The following is a 26,320-nucleotide window of genomic DNA, read 5'->3' as shown; positions in this document are numbered from 1 at the left end:
AATGTATAACATGCTGTATAGGCTAATCCAATACTTGGATGAATTTAAATTGAAGACCTTGACCAGAATTGATCCAGTGACATTTTAATCAAGTTTTACTCAAAATATGTGCATGTTAATTCAACCAAATTCTTATTTTTCTTATTCTGTACTATTGTAGTTTAGTATTTATATAAGTAATATAAATAGATAAAAATCATGATTATCATTATTATCCTGTTGCAACACAGTCCAGATAGTTCATTTAGGATTTAAGGATGGCACACAGGCTTAATCAGATTTCCGTTGGGGCACAGGCCACCATGGCAACCCCTCTGGCTCTGCCAAACAAAAAACCCTGACCCTATCTGCTCATCAAACACACCACTACACATCAGGAGGTGCCTATTACGCAACATTATGGATTCAAACACAGGATCACTCGCACAACTACTTTTTGCACTCCGCACAATGTTAGCCAGTTGCTGCCACACACCGAACTAGTGACGATTACAATTACATTAATTTGTATTAAAATATAACTTGTTATGGTCTCTAGATTAATTGTGTGTGTTAATGCTTTACCATCAAAAGCCCTGGGTATTATGCATTTTATTTTATTATTTATATCAATTGAGTTAGCTCCATATGACAAATAAAGACGATGAAGTGGAACTAAGAAATGCAGCATGATGCAAATTTACCTGCACATCAAAGGCCATGTAAAAAAAAACATCCTGAAGTTTAAGCGTCCTTAAACCAATCATCTAGCTGGGGTGCAGTAGGTTGTTGTAAACAGGAACTTCTACCACTATCTACTGGAAGACAACACCAAAATAAAGTGCAAGAGTGGCTCAAATTTTGTAAAACTGACACAAGAATCTGAAAGCTAACAGATGAATGTTATAACTCATTTCCATTCAGTGTAATATTTACTGTTGCTTCACCCTACTGTTAACAAAGCCCATAAAAAAAGCTCTTTGATTGGATGATTCAAAACAATGAGTCCCAGCAGGCTACTCACTATAATTTTTAATTTACAAAGTCTTGTACCTTTGACTACACAGTTGTTCATTTTTTTTCCTCTCATGACTCAACTAGGAGAATTGCGTGTTCATGCCAGCCTTGGGAGCGCTCAAACATCTAGTTACCTATCTATGTCTTTGTCAAAATCAAATGGGACTTTTACTTCTGGGACCCTGTACGCCTGAAATAACTCCTCCTCCTTTGACATAACAGAGCAAGTTACATCATCTAAAAGCTTCTCAATCTCTGCTGTGTCCTCACTCTGAGCTGTTTTCTGCCCCATGAACTCCACCACCCTGATCTTTCTTTCAGCCTCTTTGCTTCCACCATCATTATTCTTCTCCCTCTCCATGTCCCAGTTCTCTCTCCGTTGCTCTGCTCTCTTTTCCTTCCATCTCTCTTCCACCCTCCCTCCCTCCCTCTGTCGCCCGAGGAAGAATTCAGCACCAACTGACAGTCTGATTTAGTTCCAATACCAACCTCCCATCTCTCTTTCTCTCTCTGTCTCTCCCTCTCTATTTCTCTCTAGAGAGAGGGTGTCGCACATAAATCTCTGCTGTAGCCATCTATTACCTTCTACATTCGCGCCCTGACCTAATTCCTCCTCGTCTCCAATGTGTCAGTAGGTCCAGGATATAGTGGCCCCAATGTAGTCCTTCTCCCTCTCTCTAATCCAGACTAAGTCTCTTCTGTGTTTTATAGTTAATAATTTTACTAACACTATCTCATAATACCTCATTCTAGTAATGAAAGAAGACAAATGACCTGTGTGAAAATCATTTCCCAGTTGCCTCTTTTTTTTCTGTCCTGGAGGTATCAGAAGCAGTGTGTACGAGTGGGCATGTCGTAAATTTTGACAATCCTTTGTCTCACCTGGAAAATTACTGCAGCAGATCTGTAGTTTGGCAGCATAATAAAACAAGATAAGTTCTGCCGTTTTTAAGAGGTAATTCTTCACAAGATCCAGATCCATCAACAACTCATTCTTAAATTTAACCTGCCCTCCTTTGGGCCTTACCTCCTGTGGTAGTCGCTGATAGGAATTTATTTCATCACACATTTACTGGCCAATTCAAAGACCAAATATATTGAGAAGGGGCATTGTTAGAACCTACTGGTGCCCCAGTAAACGGCTCACATGGGGCCCCAAAACAGTAAATATTGCCTGCCCTGAAGGCCCAGAGCCTGACACGCGGGCTGTTTCTCACCTATTTGCTCCCTCTGCATGGAGCCACTGATGACTTCTCATGAGATCACTTTTATTGCACTTCTGAGACCGCACATGCAATTCTAGTTAATTATGCAATTCTTTTTAATTAACAAGTAATCATAGGTTAATCAGATGAGAGTGGCGCCTCAGTAGTTAACATCGTACAATCTCAGAATAACGACACACAGGTCAGTTGAAGCAGAAAGACGTCTCAGTGGAAACAGGCTGCCAGGCAACCAGTCGCCTGGCAACCACAGAGAAGCAGAATGTTTTCTCGCTAGGGTATGGTCCAGCACATATCCCAAATTTATGTTTGGTATTGATGCTGGGGTTGGCAACTGAAAATAGTTTAAATGAGCTAGATTTATTTTGTAAATAAAGAACCAAAAAAAACCTAACCCTTCAATTCAAACCTCACTCAAAAGCCAATCTACCAAATCACAAATTTGCCATTTCCCCATTAATGCTTAAGGAAAAGACAATAGCCCTTTTCAGATTGGTTTCCGAAACATCGCCGTAAGCTCAGCCGTCATAAGTCCTTGTGCATTAATATTGATTCCGCAAAGGCGTAAAATGCTTGTCCCAGTCTGTAAATTCACATTGCATTTCGGTGTTGAGGAAGCACAGCACAGAGGGAGCTGCACATACACACACAGTCAGACATGCACAAACACACAACGCTGAGCTCCCCCACTGGCTCTGATGATCCTGTAACGCCTCTGTTACTACCTCAGAATATTGTTCAGAGGTTGGATCAGTTTGTCCCCCCATTAAGCCTCCACGACATTCAGATTGAGTCAGTACACTGCTACATTTCTGAACTTCCATTAAATGTATTTCTATAAAATGAGAGAATTCCCTCTGTTCCAAGTCGTTATGCTCAGCTTAGCTATTTGGCTATTCCATTGAGCAGATATATATCTGGATGAATTAACCAGGATGGCATATTATAGTAGTAATGTTTTTTTACAGATGTCTCATCTGTTTGTGTTTTCTTAAGTTGCAGTTTGTGAAATTGGGTCTATTGTATTTTGACGTCAGTTTTGACACACAATGAGACATTCTGGGGGGCTACTATCACTCATGCTGTTTTCTCTGATGTTTCAGAGATAGTAAAACAGAACTTAAAACCATAAGACCCTATTTTTTTTAAGCTTCATAAAGAAGATTTTGTTTTCACCATTTTGTGCCAAAATGTACAACAGGTCCTATTTTGGATTACATTTGATTTATGGCTTAGTGTAGACAAAAGTGAAACAGAGACTATATGGATCTTCAAGGATGGGATGGACTCCATTTATCGTTTCAAAAGTCCTCCTTTCAGGTGGGCAATTATTCCCAGAGTGCCCTTCAAAAGGATTCCATCAGAAGCAAAAGCCAGAAGGGACTAAAAAGAAATGAAATGATCAGTCTTAGGCTGTGGTCACATTGTGTTCCTATGTGATACGGGGCAAACTGGACTTTTAGTATGGTCAGCAATAAAAGGGTTGGCCTAAAGGGGGTCTTAAACATGTAGGCCAATAAACATGATTGAAGGGTCAAGTTAAATGCACACAGCAACATTCATTGTATTCAGTAAAAGAGTTACACAGCTCTCACTGCAGTGACTTTACCTTTAAGTGGAAATGAGCAACACATGCTAAATGTTTTTACCGGTCGCCATGCAGCTGGTGATGCGCATGCGCCGGCGTCTTTGTACGTCAGTTGGAAGCTCAGACAGTGTTCGGTATTTTATCTTGTTTTTATCATGTTTTGAGCATCAGCTTTTTACATTACACTTTTAGAATCCGATTATCTTATTGTAATGTATCTGTGAACCAACAGTCTAAGCCGTCAGACTCTGGGATCATTTGTTTTTGTGACAAAATAATGGAAATCATTTATTCTGCCTCCGAACTGGTGTAATGATACGACTTCATATCTGTGGTTATCTTCAGAGCCTTTCGTAAAAGCGAGGCAGAGGGCGCACATCTGGACTCAGAGACATTCACTGCTGACATTTCTTTATCTTTATTTCAGGGCTTTTATTTTAAGAAACGGCATTTAATGTTCATTGGCACAGAAGAAGAAGAGAAAGGAGGTGTGTCAAAGTAAAAGTGATTTCACAAAATGTTAACCAATCTTTGTGGGTAGTACTCCAGATTTGTCTCAAATGCCCGGTCAGCTTTACCCAAGTATGAAAATCCACATTTTTAAGGGGGTTGGGAAGTGTAAAAGAAAATATAAAACATGCCGTACTTGCCATTAACATGACTTTTCTGGTGTGAATTTCATGTAGAGGTAATATCAATGTCGACAGGTGATATTTCAGGCGGGAGAGGAGAACGGAGGGTATTTCTGGACTTTGGAGAAAGGTTTAGAGGTGGTTTAAAGGTTGGCGGATTAGAGGAGAAGGAAATAGGTTGACAGGGACATAGGGACAGGTGGATAGGAAAGGAAAGGAGAAAGAAGAGGAGAAAGATTGAGTTTGGGTGAAAAAAGCAGACAGACGGGGGAGCAAGGAGAGGAGGATTTAAGGTGAAATGGCGAGGACAGAATCAGCCCAGCATGGAGCGTAATGAGAAAGAGGGCAAGAAAGATGATATTTGGCTTTTGTCTACTCTATTTCCATTAATGAAGAAGTATTCAAACCTTCCACTTTGCTAGAAATGGGAATAGTAATGGAAAACCCTTTGTGGCATGCAGAAGTTCTGTGTTTGAAATTATTGAACATTATTTTCAGCATCTGAATTTACTCACTACAACATGGCAGAGGCAAAAAAAGTGACATATAATAAGTGATGCTTAAATGTTTCTGCATCAGCATCATTTATTTCATCAACTTTAACAATGCTGTGTAGCTAAATCTATAAGAACTTGTGATAGTATAATAATTCATGTATAATTTAAATATGCAAAGTAGCCTAAGTTGTCAAATAAAAATGGTTTTCGTGGTTGTGAAAAATGGAAAATATCGTCCTCCATCATATACTTCAGCGCTTTTACGACTTAGTGACCAGGGCACAAAAACGCACTTAGCGTCAGCAGTTTGCAGTTAAAAAGTGCAACTTTTAGAACGCCGTGCGTTTATCAATGTCACTTCTTCCTCACTGACCAATCAGAATCCAGAATGGGCAAGGATTTCTGATATCAGCTTTGTCAACAACAATGGCGGAGAAGAAACTTATCGGACTCTTCTTTTCGAGCGTGCAACTCTCTAGAGCCAATGCTAATACCGGGGCGCCATTCCTTCACATTGTTTTCATGTTTTCTTGGTGACATTTCCTGCATAAAAGCAAAGTTAAGCATACGGAGCGAACAAAAACAGACCTAATGGTCACGACCTAGAAAGAGGAGTTGACCTTCGTAACCTAGCAACAATTAGTGCCCATGAGATGGCTCTGAAACGGAGCTTTTGACAAGCGCCGTTAATGGACACAGGCCCTTATTTCACTATGTGCTGCAGAGGAAATGTTTACTCATTAATGTAGGCACATATATCTATTTTGTTCTTTATGTGTACCAGCCCATGTGGGGTTATGGTTATGGCATGGGTGCGTCTACAGGTGATCAAAGCAAGTAAAAGCAATAGTACCCTGAAGGGTGAAAAACATAATGTATATGTGTGTGTGTGTGTGTGTGTGTGTGTGTGTGTGTGTGTGTGTGTGTGTTCTGAGACTTCTATCTTTGCGGGGACCGCAGGGTTTTATTAGCGGGCAGTAAGGACACTAAAGACGCTGATAATAAATAACCACATTTCAACTTTTAACCACATCTCCTTCCCTTCACATAGTTCCTCCTTCCTTCCCTTTCTTCTTGTCTCCTGATTTCCTCTTCGTTTGCTTCCTTGTTTCCTTTCACCTCTCCTTCAGTGTCTTTCTGAGTTCCCGGTCTTGCCTCTCACTTTCATATTTAATATTCTGTTAACTTTGTGGTCACATTTTGTATTTCCCTCCCTTCCTCTTGTGTTTTGCTGATTTGTAATTTCTTCTCTCCTCCCTTTTTTCCCATTTTACTCTCCTATGTTCTCCCACTACACCACATCTCTTATTTCTTCAGATGTTCGCCTATTTTATTTCCTTTGTAGTGTGTTCTTTACTCCTCTGTGCTTCTTTAATCATTCATTTTCTTTCTGTCTTTCTTTCCAAATTTACTTCCCTGCTCCTTTTTTTCTGTTCCTCTATTCGTTTTTTTCCTTACCCCCCTACCTATACTGACACTCTGACTCCTCTGTAGCCTCAACATCCTCTTCATTTTTTCTTTCATATCCTTGTTTCCCCTCTTTCTCATGGTGTCCTCTCCTCTCCTCTCAGCAGGATTATTGATGGCCTCCTATTCTCTGTGGCCAGGCGGACAGGAAACAGAGACCCCTGCAAAGAGTGAAACAGCATCACAACCCCTCAGGCAGGTGACCAGGTGAGTGACTCTTTGAGAGAGAGTGTGTGTGTGTGTGTGTGTGTGTGTGTGTGTGTGTGTGTGTGTGTGTGTGTGTGTGTGTGTGTGTGTGTTTGTACATGATGGGATTTGTGCCCAGGTTGGAGTTATGGTGGTTGCGCTGACAGAGGCAAAAAGGTAAAGGGGGGTAAAAAAGGAAAAGGAGGAAAAGAATTCATTTTCTCCAGTAGGATGAGAGGTATCAGTGTATGTGTGTTAGTGTGTATGTGTGTGTGTAGAGTAACAGTGGACTCCTGCTTCCTCCAGCCCCACAGGCCTCTCAGAATAAATGGATTTTCTTTTTCTATTCTAGGACGCACTGGACCTTATTTCCTTCTCATTCTCCTCTCTCTTTCAATCTCTGTCTCCATCTCTGTTCTCCCCGAGCTACGAGGACATGCTCACAGATGTTTAAACCCATGGTCTCAGCTCTATTATCTCACAGAGTACCATTAATAGACTTTAATTTAATTTAATAGTACTTTATTACAGTAGGCTATAAAAAGCAGCTGAACCAATCACATCAATGCCACTCTTAAGTGGGTAAGAATAAAATAAAAGATAAGCGAGATAAACAATAGTAGTAAAAGTAATGTAAAAAAAAATCAGTGAATCAGAATTGTTTCTATGGTTACTAGCAGATACATACATAAAACCCAATGTCCTTTAAAGTTGGGACATTGTGTTAAATGTACACAAGGATGATATGCAAAACATTAAACCCCATATATTGAGTGAAATAGCACAAAGACAACATATCAAATGTTGAAATTGAGAAATTGAATTGTTTTTTTCAACTATATGCCCAATTTCAATTTGAAGCCAACAACATATTTAAACAATCTGGGACAGGGGCATGTTCACAATTTTCTCGCATCACATTTTTTTTTAACACTTTGTGCCATTTTCAATCAAATATGGGGTTTGATTAGTTTCAAAATCATCATATTCTGTTTTTATTAACAGAACGTTATTTTATACAATGTGCCAACAGGCTGCTTGGTGGTGCAGTGGTCAGCGCTGTCGCCTCACAGCAAGATGGTACCTACTTCTTCAATTCACAACTTTAATGAACAACCTTTAACATCATATTATCAGTAAATCATAGAGGACCAACTTGGGTATGTTTGTTAACCAAACTTCTCTGACAAAATGTGAGGAAATATGCGTCCTTTGAGTAAGAAGAAATACACCATATTCCACATGTTCATCATATTTTTGGATGTATGATCTAACTACCTGCGTTATCAACTGCAGTAAAGTTAAATGATGATATGTATATCTCTTATATTCAATTGAGAAGTAGAATACAGTGGCGTACATTAGATGATTTTAAGTAAAGTGAAAGCCAAACACAGGCACGTAATGTCAGAAAATACAACAAAGACAACAAAGCTCACATTGAGAGGGGAAAGCTCAATGGCTGTGTTTCTGCTGATTGGACGGACAAACAAAATATTCAGCTATTAAATGTTTTCCATGTAGTGTATCTGAGCTAGCATGAAACAGGATTAAAGGTACTCACATTTTTCACTATAACTCAAGAGGACAGCTAACAACAGATTCTAAAGCTTTGTTTCTCTATCAAAGAAACATTAAGAAAATGCATAATTTCTGCTTTTAAACATAAATTCTGTAGTGGTAAAAATGTTTTTTTATGTGTATACTAAAGTCTACAACCTGTTTTATATCAAGCAGCCTAACAGGATTAGCTTTGTTGTGTTTCTGCTCGTTACTGTGTTCTTCCTTTGTTCTTGTAGGAACGATGTCTCCGCACTTGATAAGTAAAAGTAACTGCCTTCTTGCCTGCCGACAGCTTTATGGTTTAATTTAAAAAATGTTGCACGTTGCTGCTTTTCTTTAAGGAGAGCTCTTTCTTGTTTATATAATTCTCTCTTATCAAAAGCCTTACAGGAAACACAAAGATGCTGAGCTAATGTTTATGTAAGCTGTGCCATTTAGCATTCACACTTTCTCTTTTATTTAAGGCACACTGCTGAAAATCCTGCCCTTGAATTTGACTTTTTAAAATTCTGGTGTAGGCGTTTGGCAGTCGTGAATCTGCTCTGGCTCTGAAGCCTGGAATCAAATCTACAGACGGAGAAAGAGAGCGATGAAGAGAGAGAGAGAGGGGGAGACTCTTGACATTGTCCAGAGAGGGTCCATCTCCATGGTGATAACTTCATTATATCACATCTTACAGCGTCAAGGAAGCTGCCAGTGAAGGTGGTGGAAGTGAAGGAATAGATTTAGAGTCATTGCAACATTTATACTCGAACATGAGAGGCAAGTTAAATATTTTTCTCTTAATGCTGTCTTATCCCAACTCCGAAAAAAGGGGAATCTTCTCCCCGCCTTTCCGGAATAATCAGGGGAAAATCCCCCCCCTGCAATGAAATGAGTGGTCCTAAGCAACCTGTGTGAGCAGTGCAATCATGAGGCGTACACACTTTGAGATACGTGAGCCTACGTGAGACACCTCGAGCAGAATCAGACTTATAGGTAAACATCTATCGGCCATGACCTGATCGTCTGAGAGGGTGGGACAGCAGGATGGAGAGAAAGACAGCAGGATGGAGAGAAACAGATAATACAGAATTATGCTCACAGTGCAAATAACATTAAAAATCTAAAACAACAAAAAAATGTTATTATTTAAGTAAGACATATAATAGTAATTTTAGCATTTGGAGTCAGTCAGGTCAGCAGCAACCGGCGCTATGCGACAGCTATTCACAGAAACCTGAGAGACAAGACAGCATTAAAAACTTCCAGGAAGATATGAAGTTATTACCATGCATTAAAGGGAAAACTAAACCAACCACAACCACTCCGGTAATTCATGGACTCTCTTTTGACGAGAAATTACGTCTTGTCTCTGAATGCCTTTGGCTCATTGACAGAAGGAGTTTTTTATACTTCACAAAAGAAGAGAATATTAAACAGAAACATTGGATGGTTGGATTTTTAGCCAAACTGTGAATACAATGTTCCCTGATTTTTTTCCATGCTATTGTTGTATTGTAAGGGCACTACATTCAAATAGCTTATCTGTTTGAATGAGGAAGAGCCACCCAGCCATAACTACATGTCTTCTCAAGAATGTAAAATAGTGCTACATCCAGATTCAGAATATTAATGGTCTCTAATGGAGAAAATTTGAAACAGCACTCTCTCCCTCACACTAGCTGCCTCCCTCTGTAATACTCTCACACATTGCACTCTCACTGTCTCTGTTTTCTCGTGAAAATATTGCTTGAGACTTCTCCTCATATTTGGGAAATGGTAAATGGGCTCGAGCTTGTTTAACGCCTTTCTAGTCTGACTGACGACTCAAAGAAGTGCTTTTCCTCTGCAGGTCACACCTACACATTCACACACTGAGGCTGCAGAGGCTGCAATGTAAAGTGACCGTCAGTGTTAACTAATCAATTCATACACATTCACAGGTCGCTAAAGAAGCAGCAGCAGTTCCTAAAACATAACCAACCACCCCGATCAGCCAGTCAAAATCAACCAATCAATGGTATAATGCACATTATACAACAGTTAGATCCAACCAATGAATCTGATTGAACAAGAGCAGCTCCATAGATTACTCTGCTTGAAGTGTTCTGAATACAGTTAATTTAAGTTTCTGTAAACTGTTTTTTCTTGATTGATTAAGCTGCTACCTCAGAATCACTCAGGCCAACACAACATGAATATTGAAAAGCGATACCATGATTAAGGTCATACTGTTACATTAAATATTAGCACAATGTGATTCGGGTTGGTAATTTTCTCCAGATCTACTTTTTAAGATTTTGGTTTAAATTGTCTCTATGTGCTCTGAAAAAGGAACGAAGAGAATCCGTCACCTGTATCAGTTTGTAAACCTGTAAAAACTTTGACAAATGTCTGCCACGAGGTACCAATCTGATGAACCAATCACGCCTCCCTGTCGCCCTGCTCGCTCTCTACCCTTTGCATGCATGAGCAGACTCAAAGCATGAGCTGAGGTTCCGCTTCTGGACCAATGGCGCTTGTGCATGTAAGCGAGGGGCGTGGCTTTTGAGGGAATGCCACCTTCAAAATCATGCTCGTTTTGGAAAATTACCAACCCTGCCTTTAAGCTAAAGGCGAAGTGACGCAGATCACAGTCATACTGACATATTGGTACATATCACTCCTTCACCTTTGTTATTGCTTAAACATTACCTTAAACATATCCTGGAAAACATAACGTTTGCATTACATTTTTATGTTGTCACTTTGATTGCATTAAGAATAAATACTAAAACATTACATTTTCTTTCAATCAAGCTAGTATGCACAAAGTTTTTTTTCCCTTCTTAAGAGGGACATCTTGTTAATGTTGTTCTGCTGTGTCTCTATTTTTCCTCTTATCTTTGTGCATTCATGATAGCGCAACGAGACATAACACTTCTTGAAAAGCAGCAATTTTTCACTCAAATTGAAACATCTCGACTCAGCTGCATTTCACTGTAATCGGTGACACCTCTAGCACATTATCGTCCGTCCACTCTTCTTTCCACTGAATTTGTTTGCAATTTGGCCCCCTTGTAAAATAAAGCATTCACTATCTGCTCCTCTGCTCAGAGAAAGTAAATCACAGTATGAGTACAACAAGAAGGGTGCTCCAAAAAGTGGAGGATTGTTTGTCTATGTGAAACGTTTGATTAATTCCGCCCCCTACGGATGAAGCTCGGCTGTTCCCTGAAATCATCCGGCTCTCTGTGGCACATTGTTTCACAGGTTTCACAAACAATCACGTTGGGTTTGATTGTTTGCTTTAAACCTGCCAGCAGTAGCAGATGGGCAGGGATAACCGATTTCAAGATAGACTGCCTGAACTTTTATGTTGCCTTGGGAAAATTCAGGCAATCCCTGGAAAAAAAAGTAAACGAGAAAATGTTTCCTACACGCCGTTCATGTGGATAAAGAGAGCGTCTCAGTCATGTAAGTCCCAACAGTGAAGCCGGTGAAGTTAAATCACCCTCTTACATTCAACACATCTGTGTAGAGACTGTGTAATACAATCCATGGTGAAGGGATGCATTCTCTTATCCCAACCGGGAGGGGAAAACAACGGCTCAGGAGCATGTGATCCCCTTATTTAACAAAAGGGGCTGCTGTGAAAATGCCTGCAGTGATGTCGTACACTTAACAAACTCGATGAACCTGTTCATCTTTGGAGAATCAGACTCATTTAATTCAACACTGATTCCTACCTTATCCCTATTTACAGATTCCGAAAAAAACCGAATTTGAATCTGTGGGAGTTGAATTTTAGGAAAGGAAGTGTTCCATTTTTAGTTTGAGAGTTATTTAACAATCATGCATCGGTAGGCTTTTGTGTATGTAGGAAAACACTTTATCGAGAGCAAAAACAGGCAGAGCACAGTCAATTTGGCAGTAATTTGTAAACTGATCTGACAAATCTGCATCAGGATGTTGTCCATTTGGCAATCTTTTGACCCCTAAAGAGCAAGAAAATCGTCTTCATTTTAAGAGCTCAGCCTCAGTGTAACTTACTATTTAGAGTTAATCTGAGACTCATCAGAAACAGATAAACATGCACTCCTCCTGGGGATGTAATAAACCAAGAAATGAAAAGGGTTATTTTGCTGGAGGGGCGAATGTTGTAACGTTTCTGACCTGATCACAGGGTCCATTATCCTAACTGGACTGTAACCAATGCAGTTTATTGAAAAGAAAGTCATGTACTAAAGTCCTTTTTCACTAACCGCTAAGTACTCCTGTAGCCCTCATAAGGCTGGTACCACTTTTAGAGGCTATATTGTCATCTGACTTATCACCATTAGGTTCAAGATTGATTCTTACCATAATCCAGACAACTGTAAGAACAACTTTGGAATCAGTAAAATGTGATCACTTTAAAATGTAAGTTATTTTAGTCACAGACACATTTTTGTGATGACTGTGTCTTGCTCAGCCGTCATTTAAAAGACATTAACAACACAACTTTTCCAATCATTTCTATCCAGCTTTATGTGAAATAACTTGACACAATATTGGATGTAAAGTCAGCATTTTACAACAAACCCTATCCATTAGGGTGGTGAAACGATCATCCATGTTGATGTAACTCTTTCTCACACAGGAGCCTGATTTCTGCCTGATTGGTCTTGTTCCTACAACAAATTAATTGGATGGAAAGTGTAGTAATTGCTGCGGTTAAGACAGACAAAGGACGGGCAGGTCAGTGGGCTGTGTGTGAATACTCTGCTGTCTTATATTTAGAGTAAGACTGGACAGCCCCGTGCATAAATGTTGAGCAGGGTGTTTCTGTAAAGCAGCTTTGTCAATATTCCCTGGAGAAATAATGAGGTAAAAAAAAAAAACAGCACTTTCTTCCTCCAGGAGTGGACAGGTGATCATCGCCGGCTGCCATTTTTCACGACCTACAAACCAGACGCTCCTCGGGCCTCGTGACAGAGGTTTTTTTTCTGTAGAGTCAATTTTCTTTTTCTGAGGAGGAATTAATCACAGCTTGGTGTGTACGCCTACTGTATTGCTTGTGTGTGTGTGTGTGTGTGTGTGTGTGTGTGTGTGTGTGTGTGTGTGTGTGTGTGACTTCCTAATAGCTTGTGTGCACGTTGTCATGACAAGGGGGTGTGTTCATGCATCTAAATGTGTGTGTGTGTATGCATGTGTGTTGGATGAGTTAATATTCAGGCTGTGGAACGAATGCTAATTTAATCAATATGCTGTAAATCCGACTGGTTGCTTACTCATGCTGGTCTGAGAGTCCCAGTGGGGTAAAGACACTGAAGCTGTGTGTTCACCAGTGCTCTCACACACACACACACACACACACACACACACACACACACACACACACGACAGATCTATATATAGGCAGGTCTTCCCGTCCTCTGTATGTGTTGTCTCTCAGGTTCAGCGTCTCTTTGTGTGGGTGGAGATCTGAGAAGGTTTCCAGGCAGTGATTCACCTCCATCACCTCACACTCAGACGGACCAAAGCCTCGTTCAGACAGGATTTATTTCTCCAGGGGAGGATCTGATTTATTATTCGAACTGCTGATCAGTCTTTTTAATCCTGTTCGGAACACATGTGTTTGTGTGTGTGTGTGTGTGTGTGTGTGTGTGTGTGTGTGTGTGTGTGTGTGTGTGTGTGTGTGTGTGTGTATGTGTGTGTGTGAGATCTTTGCTCGCCTTGTAAGGGAAGTGATTAGAGTCTAAAATATGTAAATATTTTGTGCTTAGTACCAAAAAATGTTAAGAACTGTGATTTTGCACATTTGACAAAAAAAACCCCACAACAACTCACATGTGTTTGATGTTGACAGTCAATTCCAACCTCATTAAAGTGTTTTCCTTTTTCTATTTGCGAAAGTCAAATTTTCTCAATGTAGAAACAAAAACATAGATTTTAGATGATGGTCTTTGGTGGCCCTAAAACAGAATTTATTCAAGTGTAATACTAACACAAACAAAATTGAATGGAAAAATAAGTTTGTTTTATATGATAAGGACCTAAGAAAAGCACTTGATCCCTAATCTATAATACTATACGTTTATCTAGCTAACATCACTTTACAACACATTTTCACACTAAGGATCTTTGCTATAAGTTGGAGTAAATTCATCTTGTTACTTCCTCTTCTTCTCCATATTTGTATTACAATCATGAATGGAAACTTGCACTACACACATGTTATTTGCTGATGTGGGAGAGTAAATCTGGGTGCAATGTCACTCTGCTACATTTAGATGAGAACTGACCTTGTGGTTTTTTTTCAAAGGATAATTTCAACTGGATCAATCATAAGGGGGGGAAAAGCATCATTTTTCACATCTGATTTTAACCAAATGCACCAGCTTGAGTTCTCTATAGAGCCAAAATAGCCTGCAGGGAACCGAAGAGCATTGTAATGCATCAGTTCAAAGTGTCATTTCCTTTACTCGTGACAAAAAATAATTCATTGCAACAGAAAGTTAACTGAGTTGATTCCTCTTTGAGCCGTTATTTTAACAGAGGCCAAGTCCGGCTGCACACTTCCTGTCGTGGAGCTTATTCATTGAACCAAAACCACATTTAGTAAATTTGGCAAAAAGACGCATTAACCTGCGAGGGGTCAGTGACCTAAGGAGTGCTGTGAGTCTGACTGTCTGACACGGTTATTAAACACTCATTAAAACCATATTTGTGTTAAATTAATGTGAAAGTGTTGAACTGTATCAGTGTGTGGTGAGAGCTCAGCCGTCTGGTTTTATAATTAAATACTCCAACCACCCCTCACCCTCCCTCCGCACACACACCTGGACACACACACACACACACATACAGGCTGAAGGGTCAGGGGTAATGGTGTCACCTCTGTCTGCTGTGTGTCCATATGAGGTGTTAAAGTGTGTGTTGGTGGAACCTGCTGTCACCTCATTACAGGACACCGCTGGCCACAACTCACGCTGACATCCAGAGGCCACATTCACACAGAATTTTATTTTACCACCAGGAGTTCTCCTAAATGGCTCCAAAAAGTTCTGAGCTAAGAGTTTTTCCTCTTTAGAGCACTTCCCAAGGCTGCTGGGAGCGAATTATACCGAGAAGAGGAGAAAACTATTAAGGACAATGCAGTAAAAACGCATTTTATATGTTCTTATCCTCCTATGCCTTCAGATATGTCTCTCTAAGCATTTTTCTAAGTGTTTAGATATCTACTCCCAGTTAAAACTTCCAATAACTTTTCCTGCACGAAATTGCAGGTGCAGTACATAAATTATTCCTGTGCACTCGCCTGCAATGATTCAAACCACATTTTCTGAATATTAGCCAGTAAATAGGATCACAGAGAGTGTGAATTATGACCTACAGGAAGAAGAGTTGACAGGATGCTCTTTGCATTAGTAGCTGTTAATGTATTGGTCATAATTCTGCCACAAACATGTTTGGTTTAAAATATCAATTTAAGCATTCTAGGTTTGGGAGTTTCCATTTGCACCCCTTTGATTAGGGTCAAAATCTTATTCTCAAGAAGATCTCTGTTGGACTCTTTGGTTCTCTTTAGTCTTTACAGAAAAATGAACTAAATTTTTTTTCCAACTTTTAAGCTGTAGCTGGTTGCTGAGCTGCTCTTTCACACATTTATCTGACATCGGGAGATTGAGGGGTGGGGTGGGCTTTTAGGAGGCTGGACATGATGTAAAGAGGATGCAGGCGGTGGTCTGTATGGATATTTGTATGGTCTGTATGTCTACACCATATCCAAGATGGTGGACAAAGCCACAGGGTCTGACACTACGACGACATTTTTGTCCTTTACATCTATGCTTTGTGTAAGAAAAGAGTAGAAGCAGCTTCATTGTGTGCATTAGGATCTCATATTGGTCACACAGCTGTTACAGGATATAAAGGTCGTTAACCCTTCCCACTAACCTGTGGTGCATTTACAGAATATTACAGGAATTACAGGCGTTGGCAGGACAAAAGTCCAAATAAAGTCAGGGTGACAAATTCGGTAGTGAACCCAAAGGTCAACCTCAGCTGTTGAAAAATGAAGCCAATGCAGAAGCGTAAAAAAAACCTGCAGTTCCTCAAGTGTCCACTTGAGGCTGGCCGCAAAGGCCCTGGAAGTCACATACACACCCATTTAAAAGTTGCCATTTTTACAGCCTGGTTCAAAAAATGAAATTGATTTGAACAGCTAATGTCTTTTTTGGCACATATTGTACGGGGGCGGAATAATTTTTATAAATCATCTGTTTTGATTTTATGAAGAATAAGACTTGTTCACAATGAGGCGCGTGGTTGACCTTACTGGGGGGCCTGTGTGGTGTAGCTGTTTGTCAGCCGGCTTGTGAGGCTTCAAAAGTCCTGTCCAGCAACCAATGGGTATCATTCCTGAGACTTCTTGAATGTGTGAAAAGAATATTGGTTAGCTTTTTCAGCTGAAAAAATAATTGCCTGATGCTACAGTGAAAAAGGGTTAATGAGAATTATGAAACTGAAGCAAACTATTGTTTTATTGTGACCAAAAATGTATCAATACTGTGAAAGTCTTTTCATTAACCATAGTCATTCGGTTTCTTTCTCTCATTATAGCTTGAGCTTTAAGTATGAAAAATCATCCCCAAAGACTGTTCAGACTTTTCTCAGCATAGTTGCAGAACGTTATACTGTGTAACATCTGGTTTAGCATGCTCTAACATGGGAACATGTGTATGTGTGTGACCGAAAGTGTAGGTTAGCATGTTAATGACGCACAGGCCTGTGTTACCAGGCAGAATACAAGCTGATTCCATTATCATTGATTAGGTGACTGTGTGTGTGTCTGTGCCAAATGTATACGAGTGTGACCCAGACTGTAAAAGGATTAGAAATATGGGAGCCAAGAAATGTGTGTTTGTGTGTGTGTGTGCGTGTTTCTGTGTGTGTGTGTGTGTGTGTGTGTGTGTGTGTGTGTCTGACAGAACATTAGTCAGAGTGCTTGTCGTATCAGACCGTATTACTGTACTCAGTATGGCGGTCAATGGAACGATGAGTGTGTCTGTGTGTGAGACAGAATAAGTACCTGACTGTCATCTTTGACACTCGTGTGATCATCTGCTTGCATTAAAGAGGCCTTGAAATGTGGCTCTTAAGTCACGTCTAGAGGCAGCCGTAAGTGAGCTACAACACTGACACACATTTCTCTCTGCCACGGGATACGACAAATGTTAGAGTCACCAATCAATGGGGACCAGATTCATTATTTACCTGTTTTCTTCCAAAGCATATAATGGTTTTACAGCTACCCAAAAAATAGCAAACACAACAAGTGATGGGAGTTACTTCCAGTTACGAAAAAAAATCCCAAAGGCCCGTTATTATTTTTTTTCTTTTAAGGAACTAAGTTTAGCTGTGGATTAATCACAGTACAATGACGGGTTACCAGTTGGGTCAAGGTGCATCCAAATAGGGCGCCAATAGCCTAGCGGTTATGAGGCACGCCCCATGTACAGTACAGATGCAATATGCAATAGTCCTCAGTGCACAGGCCATGGGTTCAATCAGACCTCTATTCTCAACATTTCCTGTCTCACTTCAGCTGTCCTATCCAATCAAGGCAAAAAGACTAAAAAAAATATATTTTCAAAAAAATAAGTAAAACTGCGTCCAAAAGCTTCATCTTTCAGCTGGGCCTCCCCCTTACCTTGAAAAAAGATATTTCAATTTTCTTGTGTTGTTTGTTGGTCAAAATGTTGCAGAGGTGCACATTTGCCTCGAGGCATGAGTTGAACCTTGGGAGTAGATAGGGGTTGGGAAATTTTGGCAGCTCTCAAGGCCATCCGGGGTTACCTTAGTTTGAACTTTCAAGAAGTACGCGATGGTTCACACGCATTACCAGCTATACTCAGGAGGGGTTTTTTTTACACATACACAAAGGGCTGCATGTTTGAATGCAAGCAGCTGAATTTTTCACCCAACTTTCCTCTGACTTTTTCCCAGTAGCGTGTGAACGCAGCAGGTTACCGCGTGCAAGCAGGCCGGAGTCAGGACATTTCTATCACACGACTGCTGTGATGTTTGTCACGTATGAGATTCTTAATGAGCATGAAGCTGCTTCACACTCTTTCTGTTAACCAGTATGTTTTTTTTCCACTTTTGTTGATTATGGAATATGTCCAATAATACGCAGCAACAATATAAATGCTGTTGTTATGTGAGTAAGCAACTCAGGAAGATTTAAGGGGTAGGCTGTGCATGTGTGAACACAGTACAGTATATTTCCCTCATGTTTATTGTCTTTTATATGTGACTCCATTAACCTGCAATAACAGATTTGAATCCACAGCCACTGCTGTGAGGTCTATGGCCTCTCCATACACGGGGGGCGCATCATAACCACTGGGCTATCGGCGCCCCACGTATGATGTTACTTTTTTCTAGAATTTTCTGGGTGAGCTGCATGTATTAAAGCAAACAGCCAAATTTTCACCCCAACTTTGTCCAGAATTGTCTCCCTGCCAGCATCCTAAAATGTAGTCAGGGCTAAGTGATGTGTGAAAGCAGCAGATAATATTTAGGTAATTAATCGCCAGCAAGTAAGGTTGTTTTCATCCTGCGTCCAGTACGATCTTCACGCATGCAATAAAACTACTTCATTATTTTTTCTGTTCACCGGGATGTTCCTCCTTTGAATGTTCTTCTACTTTTTTTGTGGCAAAGGTAGTAACTGTCACAATAGTGTTGCTCGTTCGCCATCCTTGCTCGTCCTTTTTTACGTCATGTCTTGCCTGCTGAGAGGTCCTCTCCACCGACAGGGAAAACGTCATGCTGGGAGGAACATCATCTCTGGAAGATTTCAGGGGAAGCCTGGCTGAAAATACTAGACATTTTTAAGAGTGCATGTGTGAAAACATATTTTGATTTAAGTCTGAATATTTTACAGCCTGTCAATCATTCTTGCACTAACGGCTATCCTGTATGTTTTATGATTTTATAATGAGGTGATATATAAATGGTTTTTAGAATGGATGGTTTGACAGTATTTTATTGACACACTTTATCCTGAATAGTATTATGAAACAATAAAAACTCACCACTGAGCCATACACACACGCACACACACACAAACACACATCCAGTCCTCACACTAAGATTCACTGCTGATGGGCTCTGCAGTGGTCAGCTCAGCTGCTAACCAGCAACCAGCTCATGCTGAGAGGATTCAGACACACACACACACAGACGTGCACACACACTCTCACACACACATCACACCAGTGGGATACAAAGACAGATACAGCAGCCGGTCCACTCTGAACATTAAGCTGAAGCCACATTGCCCCCTGCTGGTTGAGGGAAGAATACATTCTCGAGTGTCAGAGGTAATTGAATCCTTTACAAAACTAAAAGCAACAAATTCCACTTAGAGCTCCACTCCAGTTACAGTAAACAACCATCCGCACTACAATGTTGTCAAGTGTCAAAGTAATTCTGCCCATAATGAAGAACGGTTGCTTTTAGAGTTACATCATATGAGAACCCAGAAGTGGCGAGATATTGTAGCTGATGCAGGTGGAGCTGACTCCAACTGTTTCTACCAACTGTTTTAAATTTTAAAAGTGTAGCATTATGAGCTGATTATTTACCTTTTTACTTGTTTTATGTGTGTAGTAAAGATAGAAAAATATGTTAATCTATTCTAAAAATAAATAGAAGTTGATTGAATATTAGATGCCATGATTTGTGCTCCAGCATTTAGCTTGCCGTCTCTTAGAAAATAATAAAAAATATATATAGACTGGACTGGTCAGCAGTAGATCTCGGTCTGTGCTTCTGATGAAGCTTTACATCCTGCTGAGTGGGATGAATCATTAAAAAATACAGAACAAGCACACTGAGTGAAGCATTTTACATTGAACAATTCTGTGTCCATAATAACATTTAAGTCAAATGTGTGTAACACAAATAAGCTGAATCCAAATATTCAAGAGACGTGTTTCCACATTTTGTAAAAAGTTGGTCACAAAAAAAGGCTTCTCTCCAAATAATGGTGGCAACCAGAGTACAGTGCTACACATCATGGGAAAAAGTATGCACATATTTTAACATTGCTTCCTGGCTTTCAGGCTTCCCACCTCTTTTCTGAACCTGGCTGCAGGATTTTGCTCCCTTTCATCCAAAAGAGCAGTGGAAATGTCTATCTCTGACTTTTTGCTTGAGCTCGAAATCCCTCGTCCAGTTCATCCTTCATAGGTTGGATGATATAAGATCAGGCCTAACAGAATTTGTTGCTGCAAAAATGTTGAATACAGTATACCACTGTATGCTGCAGCATTAAGGTCTCCTCCATTTTCTTCCTCTGTGAGGCCCCAAGAGAAGAAATGAATCGATACAGAGAGTGAGGAGACAGATATACAGACGGACCGAAGAGGCCACATCCAGTCAGGATGGCTGAGTCATACCGGCTCCACAGGCTCCATCTGGACTGGTATTGATTATTCATTTCTCATTGACTGTGCACATGTGGGAGAGTGAAACTGCAGAACGTAGAGCGGAAGTAAGCCAGCGGTCCATTTGTGTCCAATAACATCCAAACTTTGGTCATGAAAGCACAGATTGAACACAAATGTGAGTAAGGTATCCATACGTACTGTATATAAAACGATGAACAGTACGTTTTATCATTGTTACTTAGTTAAGTTGTGTCTAATCGAAATCAAGGTACCCGAAGAATTAAAGACGAGACAAAGGCGTAAAATAAAAAGTTAAAGCTCCGGAGGGATTTAGCTGTTTTCCAAACAGAATTAAATTTATATTGATGCTTCTATATGACCTACTAAAACAAACAAAACCATCAGCGACAAGATGATTCTTTCTATATAGTAATAATTAATAAATGAACTTCCTGTCGGGCGGTAAGCCGAACAACTCACTGCAGAGACGGATGTTTTGTGACATTTTCTAAGATTCTCAAGGAGTGATATGTTGTTAAAAAACACTACTTACACATGTACAGGACAATATGAGCGAAGAGAAGGTACCACTTTGTCTAAAGTAGGCGCTAAAATCTAAACAAACCAAGGACCCTTTTCAACCGCAGGAACTTTCCCCCGGAACCAGGGACCTTTTGAGGAACTAGTTCTGGGGTAAAAGTGTTTTAGTTCCTCCCAGGAGCTTTAAGGGGTCAAGGAAGGTATAATTCATCCATGGGACATGAAGGTCTGTGACAGATCTCATGAGGATAAATACGATAGCTGTCGAAACGTTTTACTCATAAATTGTACATTTCAACTTCCTGATGGCTTATAAGGAAAAGTCAAGAGACTACCAAGATTCAAAGATTTAATATTCTAGACATAATGATTATATGTAATGATTCTCATCACAATCCAAAAAATCAATATTGAAATATTTATATCAGGACCAAAATGATGGACTGACCAGCATGCTATCTATCCAGCTCAACTACTGGTGTCACTTTAAACAGACCTGAATCTATTCTCCGAGACACAGAGACTTCAGATTGTGAGCCTCGTTTTCACAGTGTTGGTGAAGCTCATTGTGTCCCCAGGCCTCAGCCCTGACGTTAAAGCTTGAATATAATTTCAGTTATCTTAAAGTTATCTGAGTGAAGATTCATCTGGGAGAAGGAGGAGAGAGAGCATGAGTTTAGTTTTAGAGACAGGAAGAAAAACGCCTCTGTGAGTCTGACTGGTGGAGATAGAGTGTGTATCGAGGGCCCCAGAGGGTGAAGTGGAAATGACTTTGTCTTTGACAGCAAAGTACTGTTGAGCAGCCCGAGGCTGCTTCCTCTTCCTGTCTGTCTCCGCTTTCTCTCTTTCATTCATCTTCTGTTTCTGCTCAGTTAAGTTACACATCAGAGGAGAAGGAGAAAACAATGTGATTAGGAAAATTGGCAGAACAATAAACAGGAAGATGAAAAAAATAAGAGAAATAGTTCAATACTTTCAGATCAAATTTTGTTTAGTAATCATATGTTTGAAATGGAGCAACATTAAGAGAACTGGTGCTTCATGATTTCAGTTAATCAAACTAATAGCAGAGTTCAACATGTGTTTAATTTATGCACATTCTCGGCAGCAAATTTATCCCAAAGGTTTTGTCCATATCAATGACAATAACTTTTTAACTTTTGTATTCTTCTGTCAAATGTAACTCTCTATCTGCAGATATCTTCATAATAATGTGTTTACAACGGACAAGTTTTGTGTGGTCTAAATTTGAGAGGGATTTGGTCAATTAAGAAAAATAGACCAAAAATAGGCAGAATATATCCATTAAAATGTAATTTCTAAGTGAGTGGACTGTTCAGTCCCAGTCTCCATCCTGAAGTCTATAAGCACCGAACCCTCTCAGACTTTAATGGCGTCAGCTCTGCAGTAGGGGAGTGCATGATTATGCCAGGGCTTAATCCCAAAACACCCGACACTGAAGTTCATAAGAAAACACTTAGATGTACAGCCAAAAATGGTAAGGTAAGGGATACTGCTTTGTCCAAGAGGGGCCGAAAAACGGAAACGGGATATTCCTCACAGGAGCTTTGAGATTTGATTAAGCATTTTTAAAATATATTTCTCTATTCACATGCAGGTATCTGTGTGTGAAGATTACCAGTAGGCCTATACGTTTAGATAAACATGACCACCATTAGGAAAAAGTTGCAAATAATTTATTTGATGAATTCTACAATAATGAATAATGCCTACATCAGAAACCTTAGAATTCTGGCTTTTGCCCCAAGAGGTGAACTTTCCTGACGTGTTCTGGTTTGAAATATGAATGTATCCATTGGTGGCCCATTTTGCAAAACACAATTAATCGAGCTATTGTCCAAACACAAAAGAAAACATTATTGTTTCAACTTCTAGAGATTATCAGGAAACCAAAAATTAGTGTTTGAGTTTAATCGATGAAATTAGTTTGACTTTTTCTCCCATCAGCTTTAATAGTTCCGTTTGGTTTAGTGATAGTGTTGCAGCAGTTTTAATATAAACTCCTGTTTGAATTGGATTATAATATTTAGAATATAATATTATACAGTAATGACAAGATGTACAAGGTTTATTGTTTGTAGAGAGATGTTTCAAGGGTGTCTACTAACAGTCATGATCAATATCATTATCATAACCTTGGATTGAAAGACAGAGAGCCTCAGATTCTTAAAAAAAAGAATCGACGTAACATTACAAAAACTCATCTAAGAAAACATTCTGCCACCACTACTACCGAACTCTGATCAGTGGGTCTCTTCTTCACACCCCAAACTCTCTCTCTCTGTCTCCGTCTCTCTCACTAATGACTACAGCCTGTCAGTCTCTATCAGTTGCTGTGGCGACCAAGCCGTCGTCATGGCAACCCCAGTGGTCTGTCTGTGTGGTGGTGGTGAGGGTGTTATCAGGCAGGAAGGTGAGATAAGAGAGTTAATTTCTTCTTTTGTAGATAAAAAAAGAGTAGCTGCTCTGTGTCAGTGAGACATTTAAACCTCGGGGGAAAGAGACGTGACACGAGAAGGCGGAGACTCTTTACGTCATACGGTATTAACGTGTGCCAAAGTCAATATTTCTATCCATAGGATGGTTGGCTTTTAGATATTTACTCAAACCTATACATCTTTTTAAAGCACTGAATATTAAATTGCAAAATAAAATAAAAATACCTCAATGGCAAGTGCGCTGAGGATACTAAAGAATTACATAATACTCCTTATGATAACAGAAATGACCATCATGTATGAAATGTGATATTCAAGCATTGAATTCTTCTGTGTTAGACTTTTCTCTGCGAGGCCGTAAGACCTCAAACTTTTGAGTCATTTTCTTAAAAATCTGAAAGGAGACGTTTCTTTATCCTCTCTAGACTTCTACTTCACTTTCACTCACTTAAGCAGCATTTCTATGCTAAACAGGAAGAGCAGTTTCCTTCAGTAGGTACGAGGGACCACTAGAAAATACTGAAGTCTTTTTCCATCAAAAGTTTGAGGGGTCCTTCAGGGGAAGACAACCTGTCCAGTGGCCCCTCAGGTCATTTAATTATCAGACCACCTGAATGAGCGACTCAGGAAAACTTGACTTTCAAATTCTGTCTCCTCCAGTGTGGCTTTATTTTATTAACATCAGCTGTCAGATTAAAAGACATAGTTTCATTTATTTGAGAAAAAAAACATTTAAAATTCTTTAAAATCATTGATGTCCTTGTTAGCCTCATTACAGAATTATCTAACAGAATTCAGGGAAAATGTAAATGGGAAGAAATACTTTTTTTACGGTCAAGGGCCAATGTCATCGACAGCCGCACTCGTCCACCACCATGTCCTGGTAATGTCTCAGCACCACGTTGTCGTTGTTGTCGTAGTAGAGCATGGAGATGGGGGACAGGCGGATGGGCACGCAGCAGGGCTGTGGCGTGCCATGTGGGTCTAGGGAGTGCACCAGGGTCTGCAGGATGGCGTGGTTGGTGCCGTTCAGACTCTCGCTTAGCGGGAACGGACACTCGCCGTTGCAGTAGTTGGCCATGTATCCCTGAGGAGCGATGATCCAGTCCTGCCAGCCGACGTCTTTGAAGTCGATGAAGAGGCGGCGGGCTTTGCACACGTTGCTGGGCGTGACAGGGAGGTGGACTGCACTCCGTCTCTGTCGGGAGCGACACTGGTGGGGGTTGAGGGACACAGCGACCAATGACGCCTGGACCAGCGGGAGGTTGAAGGCTGCGTCCAGTGGCAGAGAGTTCCCAGGGTGAAAAGAGAGCAGTTCGTCTGGGTGTGCGCTGAGAGGAAGCAGCTCTAACAACAAACCGTAGTTGCGGCCCGCTTTTCTCCAGCTCTCAGCCAGCGAGGTGAGGTCCAGAGTGATGGAGGCCGGGTCGGGCTGCAGCTGCACCGACTGGGACAGAAGGAGTCTGCGGTTGGCCTGAGGGTTGGCCCCCCTCAGCGTGGCTCGGATCACTTTGTACAGAGACACGCTGAGGGCCCGGGGCCCCTGCAGCAGCTCAGCAGGGCTGAAGGCGTTCCAGTGGAACTTGATCTCCAGCTGAGCCAGGGACAGCAGCTCCACAGGCTGCAGCACCGACATGTTGAAGAAGAGCTGCTTCTCCACACAGAGCTGACAGCTGCTCCAACCAGACACCAGCCTGCCTGCAACACACCAGGGGGGGAGAGGAGCAATTTTACACAAACATATAAGAGCTTTTTATTTAAGCATACATGGGATGCATAATAACCCAAATCATGAAGAAGAATTATTTGTCCAATTATTTTTCCAAGCACACACTGAGGTTGTACTCTGCATTTTAACGTACAGCAGAATTTTACTAGAGCATGTCTGCAGCAAGAAATAGGTTTCATCTCAGCTTCCTTTGAGAGGGGTGTTTCTATAAAACCTTTCATTTCAAGTATTCTGGACTTTTGTTTTGCACAAAGTCGTACATAAATGCATTGTTCCTATACGTTTTTTTTTTAAATCCAATCCAAAGAAGTCTAAAAAAAATGTTCAGATAAGTAGAGTAAAGACAACAGTTTTGTGTATCATGAGGCTGGTAACCATTTTTTTTTTTTAACGATTAATTGAGTACATTTTGAGACCTGTATCTCAAAAATCTGGGCCTCTACAATCCAATAAACATTCAATTCAATTAAAAAAACAAAAAAAAACTTTATTTGTCCCCGGGGTGCAATTCAAAAGCACACAGAGCAGTAAAATAACAACAGTGCAGGTAGACGAAACATTTTAACCTAAATATAAAGTGTCAATTTAAATACAACTTAAAGCTTAAACTTAAAATATAAAAAAGAGTAGATATAAGTGGAAAGACACTCAATTCAACGACCCTCTGTCTACCTTGGTCCTGCACGTATCGGATGATGTTGCCGCGGACTCCGTACTCAGACACCGTGCAGGGGTCGCTCTCCTGGGCCTGAGTGTTCTCTGACCTCCGGAACATCTTCCACAGCGCGGAGGGGACGTGACGCCGCGGCTGGAGGCCCCCTGCGGGCCGGGGTCGACCGGAGAGGCCGAGGGAGCTGAGGAAGAGCCGCTCCTGGCTCTTCAACTCCTCCACATGTGAAAGAGCACACACAGCGGGGAAACACACCGATAACAACAGCAGCAGCAGCAGCAGAGGAGCCAGGTTAGGCCTCATGTTTGGTTGTAGTACTCAGCTCTGTTGGTTTATCACCTGAGACGTTTGCTTTAACGCGAG

At 40.6% G+C, this 26,320-nt stretch overlaps 1 protein-coding gene across 1 annotated transcript; it reads right to left on the bottom strand.

The window, feature by feature from the left end:
* Positions 1-24,196: 24,196 nt before the first annotated feature.
* gdf3 (growth differentiation factor 3) lies at positions 24,197-26,320 on the bottom strand. Its single transcript, XM_061053127.1, has 2 exons — positions 25,960-26,320; positions 24,197-25,256 (listed from the first exon to the last, which is right to left on the bottom strand). The coding sequence occupies exons 1-2, from the start codon at positions 26,258-26,260 to the stop codon at positions 24,406-24,408; spliced, it is 1,152 nt and encodes a 383-aa protein (XP_060909110.1). The 5' UTR covers positions 26,261-26,320; the 3' UTR covers positions 24,197-24,405.

The sequence above is a fragment of the Labrus mixtus genome, chromosome 13, assembly GCF_963584025.1.
Source record: "Labrus mixtus chromosome 13, fLabMix1.1, whole genome shotgun sequence".
Lineage (NCBI taxonomy): Eukaryota > Metazoa > Chordata > Actinopteri > Labriformes > Labridae > Labrus > Labrus mixtus.
Note: the sequence above shows the minus strand (reverse complement) of the source record. Positions and strands in the feature narration are given on the sequence as shown.

Coding starts and splice junctions, on each gene's coding strand:
- gdf3 (XM_061053127.1), bottom strand. CDS start 26,260: ATGAGGCCTAACCTGGCTCCTCTGCTGCTGCTGCTGCTGTTGTTATCG. Junction 25,257..25,959: donor CCGATACGTGCAGGACCAAG/GTAGACAGAGGG, acceptor GGTGTGTTGCAG/GCAGGCTGGTGTCTGGTTGG.